Here is an 11,787-nt window from a genome sequence, read left to right on the forward strand (position 1 = left end):
AAAAGAAACTTGATATTGGTTCCAACCACCTCTAACCATTGGCCAAACCAAATCAAAATTAAAAATAAAAATAATAATAATAATAAAAAAGAACATGAAATTGGTTCAGCCACCACTGGCAAACACCACCATTCACCTCCAAAATAAAAACAAAAACCTGAAATTAAACCCTAACTTCAAATCACATCCAAATTCTACAACTAAAAAAACCCTAAAAAATCTCTTCCTCATTCTCATACTCCTCCATCCTTTCTCTTCACAACCATTTCATTTCATCGGTACCACCATTTCTTCGTCGAAAACCCACAAAACCCTGTCGGATAATTTAACTAGACCGGATTTCAAACCATTGGTTATCCCAAATCAAATTCTAAACTATTCCAATGAAAGAGGAGCAATTGGTGTTTTGATGATGTTGGAGCTCTGATGGTGGTAATGAAAAGAGATGAAGGTGTTTTGGTGGTGTACTAACCATATCAAGAAACAACAGCAACGAAGTAGATATGGCTTCCCCCACCAGTTAGTTCTCTGAAATCGATTTGAAGGACAGTGGGTTTGGTGGTTGTTATTGGAGAAACATTGGTGGTGGATGATTCTTTGTCGACGGCTTCAGACCTTACTTTGAATGTGTGTAAATGCTTTTAGCGAACATGGTGGGAGTAGACTGGAGAGGGTGATGGACGCAAAGAGAGGGTTTGCTGGTGGGAGTAGTCATCAGTGGTGGATTAAGGAGGTTTGGGTTAGGGTTTCTTTGAATAGTTTAGAAAAAAAGGTGGAAGAGAGAGATCAATAAAATGAAGGCTGGGGTGGGTTAGGAGTAAGATTGGATATGAAGTGGTGTCATATTTCTTTGTCTTTAAAAAAATCATAATAATATCATTAAATTGTTTGGACATTATTGTCATTTCAGATCTAACATATCAAAACCACATCAAAACTATTTATTAGGGACAAGTTTTAAACCCAATTTAATTTTAAATAAAAACTAAAAGCATCTCAAAATCTTTTTGTCACATGTTCTCTTGTCCTTACTTTTGACACATGACATTTTTAAAAAAATTGAATTTTCTATTTTTCACTTGTCATTTTATTAAATTAAAATTCCATATTTAATATGTAAAGTATTTATTAGAAATGTTTATATATCTAATGTATTCAATGTATTAAAGTCTCATTAGTTTTAACAATTCATAATTTTTCTAATTTTTCTTATAAATTCAAACTTCTCAAATTGTTAAAATTTCATATTTTTTTTTTTAAAATAAACTCATGTAATACATAGGTCTCATACCTAGTAATTTGATATTTGGAAAAGAAATGTAATTTTCATGTGAGAAAATATACCATTTATTATTATTATTTTTGTGTTGCTTAACAAGGATTTATTTTGTGTAAAAGACTGACTGTCTACATGTAAGTTGTAGCTCACTAAACATCGAAATCCGAATTAAAAAAATGGACTACAAAATTTTAATTTTTCAGTCGTTTCCAAAACAAAAGTCGCTCAAACCTTCAAGCCTGGAATAGAGTTTCGAGGGCTTCAAAGAATAACGGAGCCATTTCAGGGCTAGGAGTTTTAAGGGCACATTTAACGCCGGGAGACCCCAAAACTGCTGTGAGTTCGATCAATAAAGGGATTCCTCTTGGGAGTTTAGCAGATAAATACAAAACCTCCTGGTTTTTCTTCTTACGCTTCGCAATGAAAAACATATTTGAGGAAGCCAACTCCTCTATAGTTGCATCAACGTTGTTAATCAAAATTCCACGAATCTCCTTCGAGACCTCATTCGAATCCGGTAATGACCTCCATGTCTGCAATCACAATTTTCATGGAGTCTGGATATTTACAAGACAAGGTAGAAAAAATGAAGTTACCTACCTCAAGGAAGATGTCGCGTTCCATTTTTCCATCTTCCGTGAACAATACAAACAACGAGATTCGATCATTGAAGTACCATACAGGCTGTTGATTGTTCTTCACTGCAACCTGTAAAAGCGAGTTCGGAGAACCCGGCGCCATATTTTGAAACATAACCATCGGAAGAAGGGCTTTTCTGGTCGTTCCCGGTAGCAGTTCCGGTATCTGAAGTGGTCCACCGGCAGCAAGACCGAAGGTATTTTTGTTGAACTGGATCATAAATCCATCGAGTGAATTTTGTGTGTTGTTCTCCAAAATTAAGTTGTAAAAAACCTTTCCATCTCTCCTCACCAGCTGTGCACTAATCTGCAAACCTTGACCGTTTGCAGCCGGTAACAAAATCGGTAGCGACGGCCTGCAAAACCAGAAAGCTTCTATGATCTGCACAAACAAAAGCCGAGATGTAGACCCTAATATTTACCCTGTAGGTGCTGAAGGCGAATCAACAGGCACCATAGCATTACTGTTACCAACATCAACATCAAGACCTAGATCGAGTAAATCTGGAATGGAAGCAGGTGGAAGAGATGTTTGCTTTGTTAAAGCATAAGGAGAAACAGGTATGGTAGTAGGTGATGGTGCACCATTAAGAATATGTGCACGTGGTGTATTGGAAAAGCCCTCTGGTAACTCTTCTTCTTCTGTTTTTGGAATGGTTCTCACACGAGTTACAAATGTTTCAGGCGGTTTGTGATAAACAGATGACAATGTAGCAATGTTAGCCAGAAGTTCAGAGAGGAGAGATGAGTCGAATTGATTTGAATCGTCACTAATCACTGGTTTCTCAGCTAAAACAACATCTTTTGCAGCCTGAGTATTAAAATGCTAGTCGTTATGTTGTACTGCATTCTACAGTGACTGATTGTAAGATAACAAAACGTAACTAGATACTAAATTATAGTTTTTGGGCCCACACAAACCTTAGTAAATAATAAATACAAACCTCGGGATCTGTTGAAAGAAGACGCCAATATATGTAGGCCCGATCTCGCAGATCTGGATTGTCAGTCTCCAAAGTTGCATTATTTAAAACAACCTAAAAAGAAAAATATGATAGCTTGAAAGTTATTTTTATTTGTTTAATATATAGAGACACAACAATATAATCAATCTATGATACTTGAATCATTTGTTGGGGTCCTTCAGTTGGCTTCTTAAGAAAGAGTTTGACTGTTGCTGTTAATAATTGCAACTGGACTTGTGCAGGTTCTTCAGGGAAACTCTCCAGGAAGCTTTCAAGAAGTTCATCAGCATTATCGATTCTCTCAGCATATTCACCAATTATCCAAATCATTGACGCCTGTGTAAAAATTAAAAATAAACTAACATCTAGTTAAATTTCAATCAAAAGAAAATGAATTTTTGAGATTCTATTTAAACATGCTAGTACCTTTGCCTCTGGCTCATCTAAAGTATCCAAACTCTCACAAAGTGTAGCAATGATAGATTCATAACTGATAAAAATAATAAATTCAAGGTTAATATTTTCAAATTAAATGATTTTATTAGATGAGCATAAGAAAATTACGTGTTGGGATATCTTCTAAAAATATCTTTAATGACTATAATCGCTTCTTGAACTACATAATTTACTTTAATTTTGATGAGTTCTAGAAGAACACTAATGCAACGTTCAGCCGCTCTCTCTAACTTGATAGCACATCGTCCAATGGCGCGAACACCCTTTCTAACAAAATCTACATCTACTTCAGTAGCATACTCTTTAAACTCCAACAAAACCTGAGGGTCAAAAATGTAATTACGACATAGAACAAAGTCCATCGAATTGCAGTAAAGTAGTAAAACAAGATCATTACTTGGTCAATATTTCTTTCTGAAGCAAGCTTAATCATGATCTCTAACTTTTCCATTTTCACATATATCGGATCATTGTACTTGCAAAAAAACACCTGGAAAGTAGGTTGCCTTTTGATATTACGTGAATTTATCTCCCTGATGCTAATAAAGATTTTTTTGAAAAAGGTGAAATGTTTTTACCTTGATTTCATGAGCAAGAATTGTGGGCCTTCTTTGTACAATAAGGTTAATGTTTCTCAGAGCAACATATTGAATCTCAGGTTCTGCAGAAAGTAATGTTACAAGAGGAGGAGCCATTTTCTTACATAGATTTCGAGTCAAATCAGGACTAGTGATCACTTCCATTTGTTGAAGAATCATCTATGATCATAATAATAAAATATTAAATAAAAGGAAATATGTTAACAAGGGAAAAATAAAATAAAAAGCAATGTCACCTTAACAGCTGAAAGAACCACAGCACAATTTGCATGTTGTAGCCTTGGAGTAACTCTTTCCACAATATTTTCAGCTTCACGTGCATCCGCTGATTTGTACTTTGAAAGAGCATCTAATATGAAAACTTGACCCCACCTGAATAATGAAATGATTAAAATTAACTTTATAGAAAAAATTACTACAAGAAATTAATAATAATACTCACTCAGTGCATTCATTAAGAGCTGCAAGGAGCTTTGCAAGTATAGGTCTAGTGACCTGAAACACGATCTTACTACTGGTATCTTGGATTTCAGCAAGAGCTGCAACAGCATTTGCTACCACCATTGGGTTATTGTCAGATATCAAATTTGTGAGACTTTCCAAAAAACCCCTTTCTTCAACCAATTCAGCATTAATGTCATAAAGTTTAGCAACACATATAGCTGCTGTTTTTCGAACATAAGGGTCGCCATCCTGAATGATATACAAAAAATGGTCTCATTCCCAACAAATAGTCTTGATATATATATATATATATATATATATATATATATATATATATATATATATATATATATATATATATATATATATATATATACTCTGGTTGATCCATGATAGAAGATTCCAACAAAAGAGAAGATAATAACAACCTTAAGACATCTCTGGAGGGGATCACAAAGATATTCTGTAATTTTTTCAACTCGGATGCATCCCATTGTGCGAACAGCTAATGCACGAATTAAAGGATTTGGATCCTGTGTATCCTGTAACATAAAGTTTACTGATAAAGTAGTAATGTGATGATCATAATGTATTGTATGAAAACGTGTAAGAGCTTTTACTGGTTATTACCTTCACGAAAGTGTTCACTGCAAGTATGGCCAAGTCAGGTTGGCTTTTAGCATAGTTGATGAGATACAAGTAAACAAGTTTTTTGAGCTCTAAATTTTCTGTTTGCATACAATTTACAACATCTGCAAAAAGTGATGAAACATCCTTCCCAACCGTCATCGCAGCAATCACCTTTTTGACAGCATCTTTTCTCTTATCCTTAATTCAAGAAGACATGTTTGTTAATTTACATTTATTTAAGAAACAAAAGTTACCATAAAAGGCTATATATTAATAGCTCAAAACTTCAAATTATGCCCGAATTTCCGTCTGTTTCAAAAAGTACAGTGTGTATTCAAATCCCACAAAAGATGCAATGTAATTTTAAGTTACGAAGGTAAAAAAAATAGTGGACTCCATCACCAAATACTTCTCCATTCAAGAGAATCTTACGAACGAAGACAATGTGATTTTAGTTTCTCAAATGGAACAAAGGCTCATTTATACCAAGTATATAACTAAATTTTCCGCCAAATTCCAACATTCTAGAATACATGATGTTCCATGCATGCGGATCACGATTTCACTATAAACAATTTTAAATCAACTAGCTCGGTTGATCATATCAGTGAAGGATCAGACAATATAACCGGCACAAATGCACAATGAAAAATGATTAAGAGGATCGTCAAAAAATAGACTTATGAAATTGGATAATTTAAGATTACGAAATGATAGGATTTGGAACCTTGTATTGAGAATTCAACTCCTCTTTGAGCTCCGGGATTTCTCCTTTTTTAGTTGTGGAGAAGTATTTTGAATCGTGGCCGCTCATTGCTGTTTATGAACTCCGACGACACAACTCGACGGAGAAGATGATGGTTATTTGAGAGAGGGGGTGAAAATGGAGCTTTGATGAGGGTGATCTGAAAAGTCCGGTTAGAAACCAAACCGGTTCAAACCGAATCAGGTGATTCGGCTCTTAGTTCGGGGTTACCAGTTATTTATGTCATTTTACTGTTTATCGGTGAAATTAGACCCGGTAAAATACGTACGTGTTGACAAGTGTCCATTGATGCACCTAAATACAAGCATATTCTTTTTCTTTTTAATATACACTAATGGTCCCTCAGGTTTAAGATAACGTGTATTGTTGGTAGCTAAGTTTTTTTTTTTTTTTTTTTTTTTAAATTTGGATGGACGTATAGTTTGTTTTTGTTTCATCTTTGGTCCCATCCATATATGAAATAACTATATTATCCTTATTTTGTTTATTTAATATTTATAATGTAAAAAAAATAGGGTCGTTATACCCTATGCTCTCCCTCAATCAACCTCACCCTGACCCTCAAGGTTCGTCATTCTCGTTCCTCATTTCTTGCCGAACTAAGTTGCATATATGGCTGAAGAACCTTAGTCGCCCCTTGCTCCTCCTTTTCCTTCTCCCTTTCCTCCCCTCCACCGAACCTATTGTTTCAGTCGTGATCTCCTCCAAAACCAAAATAAACATAACTCAAAATCAGAGTTAAACAAATCGATTAAAAGAGGAAAATTCAAGATCGAACCAATCAAATTAACAGGTTAAACATATCTTGATAAATAACATGTTCACCCATGAAGATAAAATGTAACCAATCTATAAAGTAGGTTAAACAGATAAAGAGCATGTTCACTCATGAAGTTTTCTTTTTGGAAATTTTGGTCAAGTGCCTATGTCCCATAGACCTTCATTTCACGCCTTTATCTTCTAAAGGGAAACCACAGTCTTTAGATTTGATTTTAGTTACCCCAAGAACATTAGTAAAAATGAGAACCATCTTGTTGTGCTATGCGTCTGTTTATTTGTAGGCATAGGGCAAGCAATGATGAAATGTGAGGGAAATGTTTTTTAAAAGGGTAGGGGTAGAGGTAAGGACGATCACTGTCAGATTCCCTCATCTTACATACTCCGCCTTCTTTTCTACATCGTTGGAAACCTCAATTTGCAACCATTTTTTGTATTGTTGTCACTGGTTCCATGCCCATTGAAGTTGAAGATGAAGTCGTGATTTTTAATGAGACTGGAGATGATGGGTAAAGAAGAAGTTGAAAGGTGAGACCCACCTTATTTACTAAACAAATTTTAATAAAAAAATAAGAAAAGGAAAAACATACTTTTGGAAGGTGAAGTCGTGATGTTTTGTGTATGTCATACTCCTTAAATATCTCTTAACTTCTCTAAACCCCGGGATAAAGGATCTTTTGGAAGTATGTCTTTTGATTTTAGTGTAGAAAAAGGAAAAACATACTCCCCCTTCTTTTCTACATCGCTGGAAACCTCAATCTGCAACCCCATTTGTATATCGTTGTCACGGGTTCCATGCTCATTGAAGTTGAAGTTTAAGTCGTGATGTTTTGAATGAGACTGGAGATGATGGGTAAATGTGAAGGTAAAATTGAGACCCACCTTATTTATTAAAAAAATTCTAATAAAAATTAAGAAATAAACAATAAACAAATTAATAGACAAATAAACAAACAAGGGCAATATAGTGTTTTTAGGTATGTCAGAGACCAACTGCATAACAAAAATATACCATAAGGATAGTTCGAGTTTTTAAAAAAATAGAGTCTAGTGTGCAGATTACCTCAAACCATAAAGGACCATTCATGTAATTCTTATTTATAGAAAAAATATCATATCTTGTAAAAATTTCAAATAAGCCATTTACTATGTTAAGTGTGACTTGTCGTGACCAAGTTATCAAACTATTTTGTGTAGTCATACTCCTTAAATCCCCTTTACTTCTCTAAACCCCAATACAAAGGATCTTTTAGAAGTATGTCTTTTGATTTTAGTGTAAGAAAGGAAAAAACATGTCGGAGGTTTGGAAGTCGGAGCCTAGGGTTTTCAAGTTTTGTATCGAAAGTGAAGTCTTGCAATTTGGAGCCTAAGGTTCAGAGTCCAAGGTCAACAATGTTTGGTTAGAGTGTGGACGTGCATGTGTCACCAGTGGCATCATCATGACATTCAATATCGCATAGTTTGTTCATTTATGTCTAATATTCATGTCTTGTTGACAAAACATCCATTATGACATTCAATAGTGTTGGGATTTCTACACATCAAATACACTCTAAACTAGGTAGCGGAAAAATCAAAATGACGATATACCTAAATGTACATGCAACCTATGGATCTATAGTTTCATACTAATTCTATCTAACTTATGAAAACGAAAATACAAAGAAGAATGGCATACCTCTTTTGAAGCCAAAGACCTTCTTGTTCGAGTTCTCGTGCATGCCACCTTGTTTGGATGTAAAGGACCCAAACCATAACCCCTCTCTTGGTTCACACCCAATGAACTCAAAAGAGTAGAATAAAAAAATAACTAGGAGGGGACAAACTATAAGGAGAGTTTGTCCATAAAGATGGAGAAAGAAGTGGCGAAAATTCAAACCAAGAATGAGCAAGGAAGAATGAATCCCTAAGGCCCTATTTATAGCCTTTGATACCTTTTAGAGTTTTATCCTCGATCCCTTGTGGGATGGATAACCCTAAGAACGAAATTTCCCTTATCTTAAGGGAATTTTCATCCACCACCCTTCTTTCAAGGGTTTTGGAATAATTCTGATTAATCAACTATTGACTAATTGATATTCAACCATTCTATTAATCAAATTGTTATTTAATTCCCAAATTGTTTTTCCAATTAGTTTCTAATTAATTATTAAACCATAATAATTAATAAACTAATTCCTCATTGATTTATTCTACTTAATTTAAGTCTTCAGGGCAACCCAAAAGGACCCTGCTATTATTAGAAATATCACCAATAATTAATGACCTTAGACACACTTTCCAACAGTTTTCCACTTGGACAAGTCATCAACTATATATATGGTACAACACCTAAACAGAGAGAATGTCATCCAATGCATTTGCCGGAATCTGATCTAATCAGTTCCAGCCCTTAGATAAGTGACCGACTATTCCTTCGTTCTCATGATATATGTATGAATTCGAGACATAGATAATGGTCAATCTCAGAAATCAAGATTATGTTTCCCGATATAGATTTGTGACGACTACATCTGACTACTAAATTGAACACATCAATTTCAGTCAGGGCTCAACCAAACACTTTATATGTCATCACCAAATCAACGAGGGGCCCATAGATATCGTTTCTCCTGTTAAGGCAAAAGGAACAAATGAACTTCGAATACATAGTTTTTGTCTACTTCATCATGTCACACATAGACATACCCTTTATAACTACTAGGTAAAACCCCACATATATCTAGGTCTGAAGAATAGAAGATATTATTGTCTTAGAATTACTCGTAACTGGATCCATGAAGTAATCTCTAAGTGCGGGTTGTTCTAATAATTAAATCTTTATTAGGTACGCATGAGTGTTAGCGCAATCTCTATGCTATGTCCAATCATTATTGACAATCCACTAATACTCATGACAATCTTGAATCACTTCTTACCTCCAAGAGTATGGCCGACAGTGGACGTTTGAGTAAATTAATACTCGGGAAGTGGGTTCTAAACATGCAAAAGGAGAACACAATGATAAGCTAATAATGACTGGACTTCATCATATATTAAGATCTCCACCTAATAATCGCCAAATTGAATTAACACTTATAATGCTTTAAGTTCTCAAGTTTAAAACAAACTAAACTAAGAGTTTTTAAGCCAAATCGTTTGCAAATCTAATGCCTTTAGACTTTGTCTGATTTTCAGACTTGGTCAGTGGCATTGGCTCATGGAATGGATTGACAAGATTATCTTTCGATATGACTCATTGACTATGATGTCTTTACATTCGAACAACTATTAAATGTAATGGTACTTATTGAGTATGTATCATGTGAGCTTCTGCGACTTGGGATCCATACTCGAGGTAAGTTCACCCTTAGAGTCACATGAACCTTCAAAAGGACCATCAATGATTGAACTTCAACAAAGATGTCACTAATGAATCTCTTCTAGTCACATTGTCTTCTTTGCAACTTAACCAACTGTAATGTACTCTAAGCTCGTTAGATCCATTATGGTGTATTAGCTAGTACTCTTCCAAGATAATACTTCACCATTCAATACAAACACAAATTCTCGTTGCAAACAGAATCACCTTTATTAGTGTGGAACTTAGTATCCATGTAATCTTTACCATGATCTATTCCATACTAACAATATCCTTTCCTATGTCCTCCTAGGACACTTAAGAATGTTCTTGATATTGATTCATTGATTCTTTCCAAATTGATCTAATCCAACTTGTCATACTCAAGGCATATGAATCATCAGATCTGGTACATGTCATGGCATATATGATCAATCCCATAGCATTATGTGTCTATTCTTATCCATGCATGTCTCTTCTTTAAGATCCATTTATACCTAATGGTTAAAGCCAAGTTTTTATTGGATTAGGTGTCTAAGCCCATAATTATAATTGGTATATACTTGAATTGATGGTAGCACAATCCTTTTGGGTTGCCCTCATAATTAACAACTAGACAATATGACTTTTTGAGAGAGGTTGAATTTATTATTTGAATAATAAATTAAGATAATTGATTTATTAATGTATTATGAAAATAATATATTAATTAGAAATCATATTAGTTAATTAATAATTAATCATAAATTAATTGGAATTAATTTTGGGATTAATTGAATTAATTAAAAGTGCAAGGGTTGTTTGACAATTTATTGATAGTCGAGGGAAGAGGCTCTAGAACCTCTCTTTAATAGGTTGGACGAAAACTTCTAGGAAGGCCCTAGAATTTTCGTCCAAGGGATCTTGGATGGGGATTCGTGGGTTGCTTGGTTCTTAAGCTAAGGGATTATGGTTTCCTCCTAAAACCTAGCTTTGGCTCTAAGCTACCTCACCTATATAAAGAGCATTACCCCTTCACAATTTTTTGTCCATCTAAAACCCTGAAAGAATAGCCAAAAATTCTCAAGTCTCCTCTCCTCTCTCCTCTCTCATCCTCTTGCTTGTTTGGGTGTGATCTATTAGAGGCGTGAAACTTGTGGCACTTGCTCTTAAGGTTTCAAGAAAACTAGGATTTCATTGTTATTACTACATAACAATCAAAGGTATGTTTACTAACCCTAGTTATGATTTTTGAAAAATATATAGATCTCCTAGGGTTTCCATTTTGATGTTCAAAAGTTGTATGTTCAATTAGATAAAACATATATCAAGAACTAGGGTTGGATGCACACATAGGATTTTTTTGTTATGCTCAAAACCCATCAGTTTCACATATATGGATTGAATCTCTCTCTCCATGTCCATGTTGTAGCCTTTAAGGCCAACCATAGCTTCTGATAGCTGGTACACTCTTATTGCTATCTATTAGTGACTCATATATCTTAGTAATATAAAATCTTATATAACTAGTGTATGATGTCCTCTATCAGATCTATTAGGAATAGGTGAAGGTATATCAGTTTCCTCAATAGGTCTTTCAACCTCGAATTGAATGATAGGTATAACTTCAGGCTCTTCATTGGTTAACTCTTAAATCTTATCAACATCAATGTGGCTCTCGCTAGCCCTTTTGGAAATCGACACCCTTTTGTGGAAGAATGTTATTCGAGCATCATACACTTTGTTCTTAGAAGGATGATTGAACAATTATCCAAAATTCTTGATGGGTTCTCCAACGAGATAACACATCTCTATTCTAAGTTATAGATTGTCGAGTACTTCACGATGAGCGTAAGCCTCATAATCGTAGACTTCCATATGTGATAGAGAGAACTGAATCCCACTTCACATATC

At 34.6% G+C, this 11,787-nt stretch overlaps 1 protein-coding gene across 1 annotated transcript; it reads right to left on the reverse strand.

The window, feature by feature from the left end:
• Nucleotides 1-1,336: 1,336 nt before the first annotated feature.
• LOC111886462 (beta-adaptin-like protein C) lies at nucleotides 1,337-5,825 on the reverse strand. Its single transcript, XM_023882705.3, has 14 exons — nucleotides 5,739-5,825; nucleotides 5,012-5,209; nucleotides 4,810-4,923; nucleotides 4,380-4,630; nucleotides 4,174-4,309; nucleotides 3,917-4,096; nucleotides 3,736-3,828; nucleotides 3,447-3,658; nucleotides 3,309-3,372; nucleotides 3,039-3,218; nucleotides 2,862-2,954; nucleotides 2,340-2,728; nucleotides 1,880-2,273; nucleotides 1,337-1,812 (listed from the first exon to the last, which is right to left on the reverse strand). The coding sequence occupies exons 1-14, from the start codon at nucleotides 5,823-5,825 to the stop codon at nucleotides 1,513-1,515; spliced, it is 2,691 nt and encodes an 896-aa protein (XP_023738473.1). The 3' UTR covers nucleotides 1,337-1,512.
• Nucleotides 5,826-11,787: the final 5,962 nt, after the last annotated feature.

Source organism: Lactuca sativa, chromosome 3 (genome assembly GCF_002870075.4).
Source record: "Lactuca sativa cultivar Salinas chromosome 3, Lsat_Salinas_v11, whole genome shotgun sequence".
NCBI classification, from domain to species: domain Eukaryota; kingdom Viridiplantae; phylum Streptophyta; class Magnoliopsida; order Asterales; family Asteraceae; genus Lactuca; species Lactuca sativa.

Bases quoted from the DNA above. Each gene is read 5' to 3' on its own strand.
- LOC111886462 (XM_023882705.3), bottom strand. From the start codon at position 5,825: ATGAGCGGCCACGATTCAAAATACTTCTCCACAACTAAAAAAGGAGAA. The intron at 5,210-5,738 runs GTTCCAAATCCT...TCTTGAATTAAG, and splicing joins AGTTGAATTCTCAATACAAG to GATAAGAGAAAAGATGCTGT. The intron at 2,955-3,038 runs GTATCATAGATT...TTTTCTTTTTAG, and splicing joins GACCCCAACAAATGATTCAA to GTTGTTTTAAATAATGCAAC.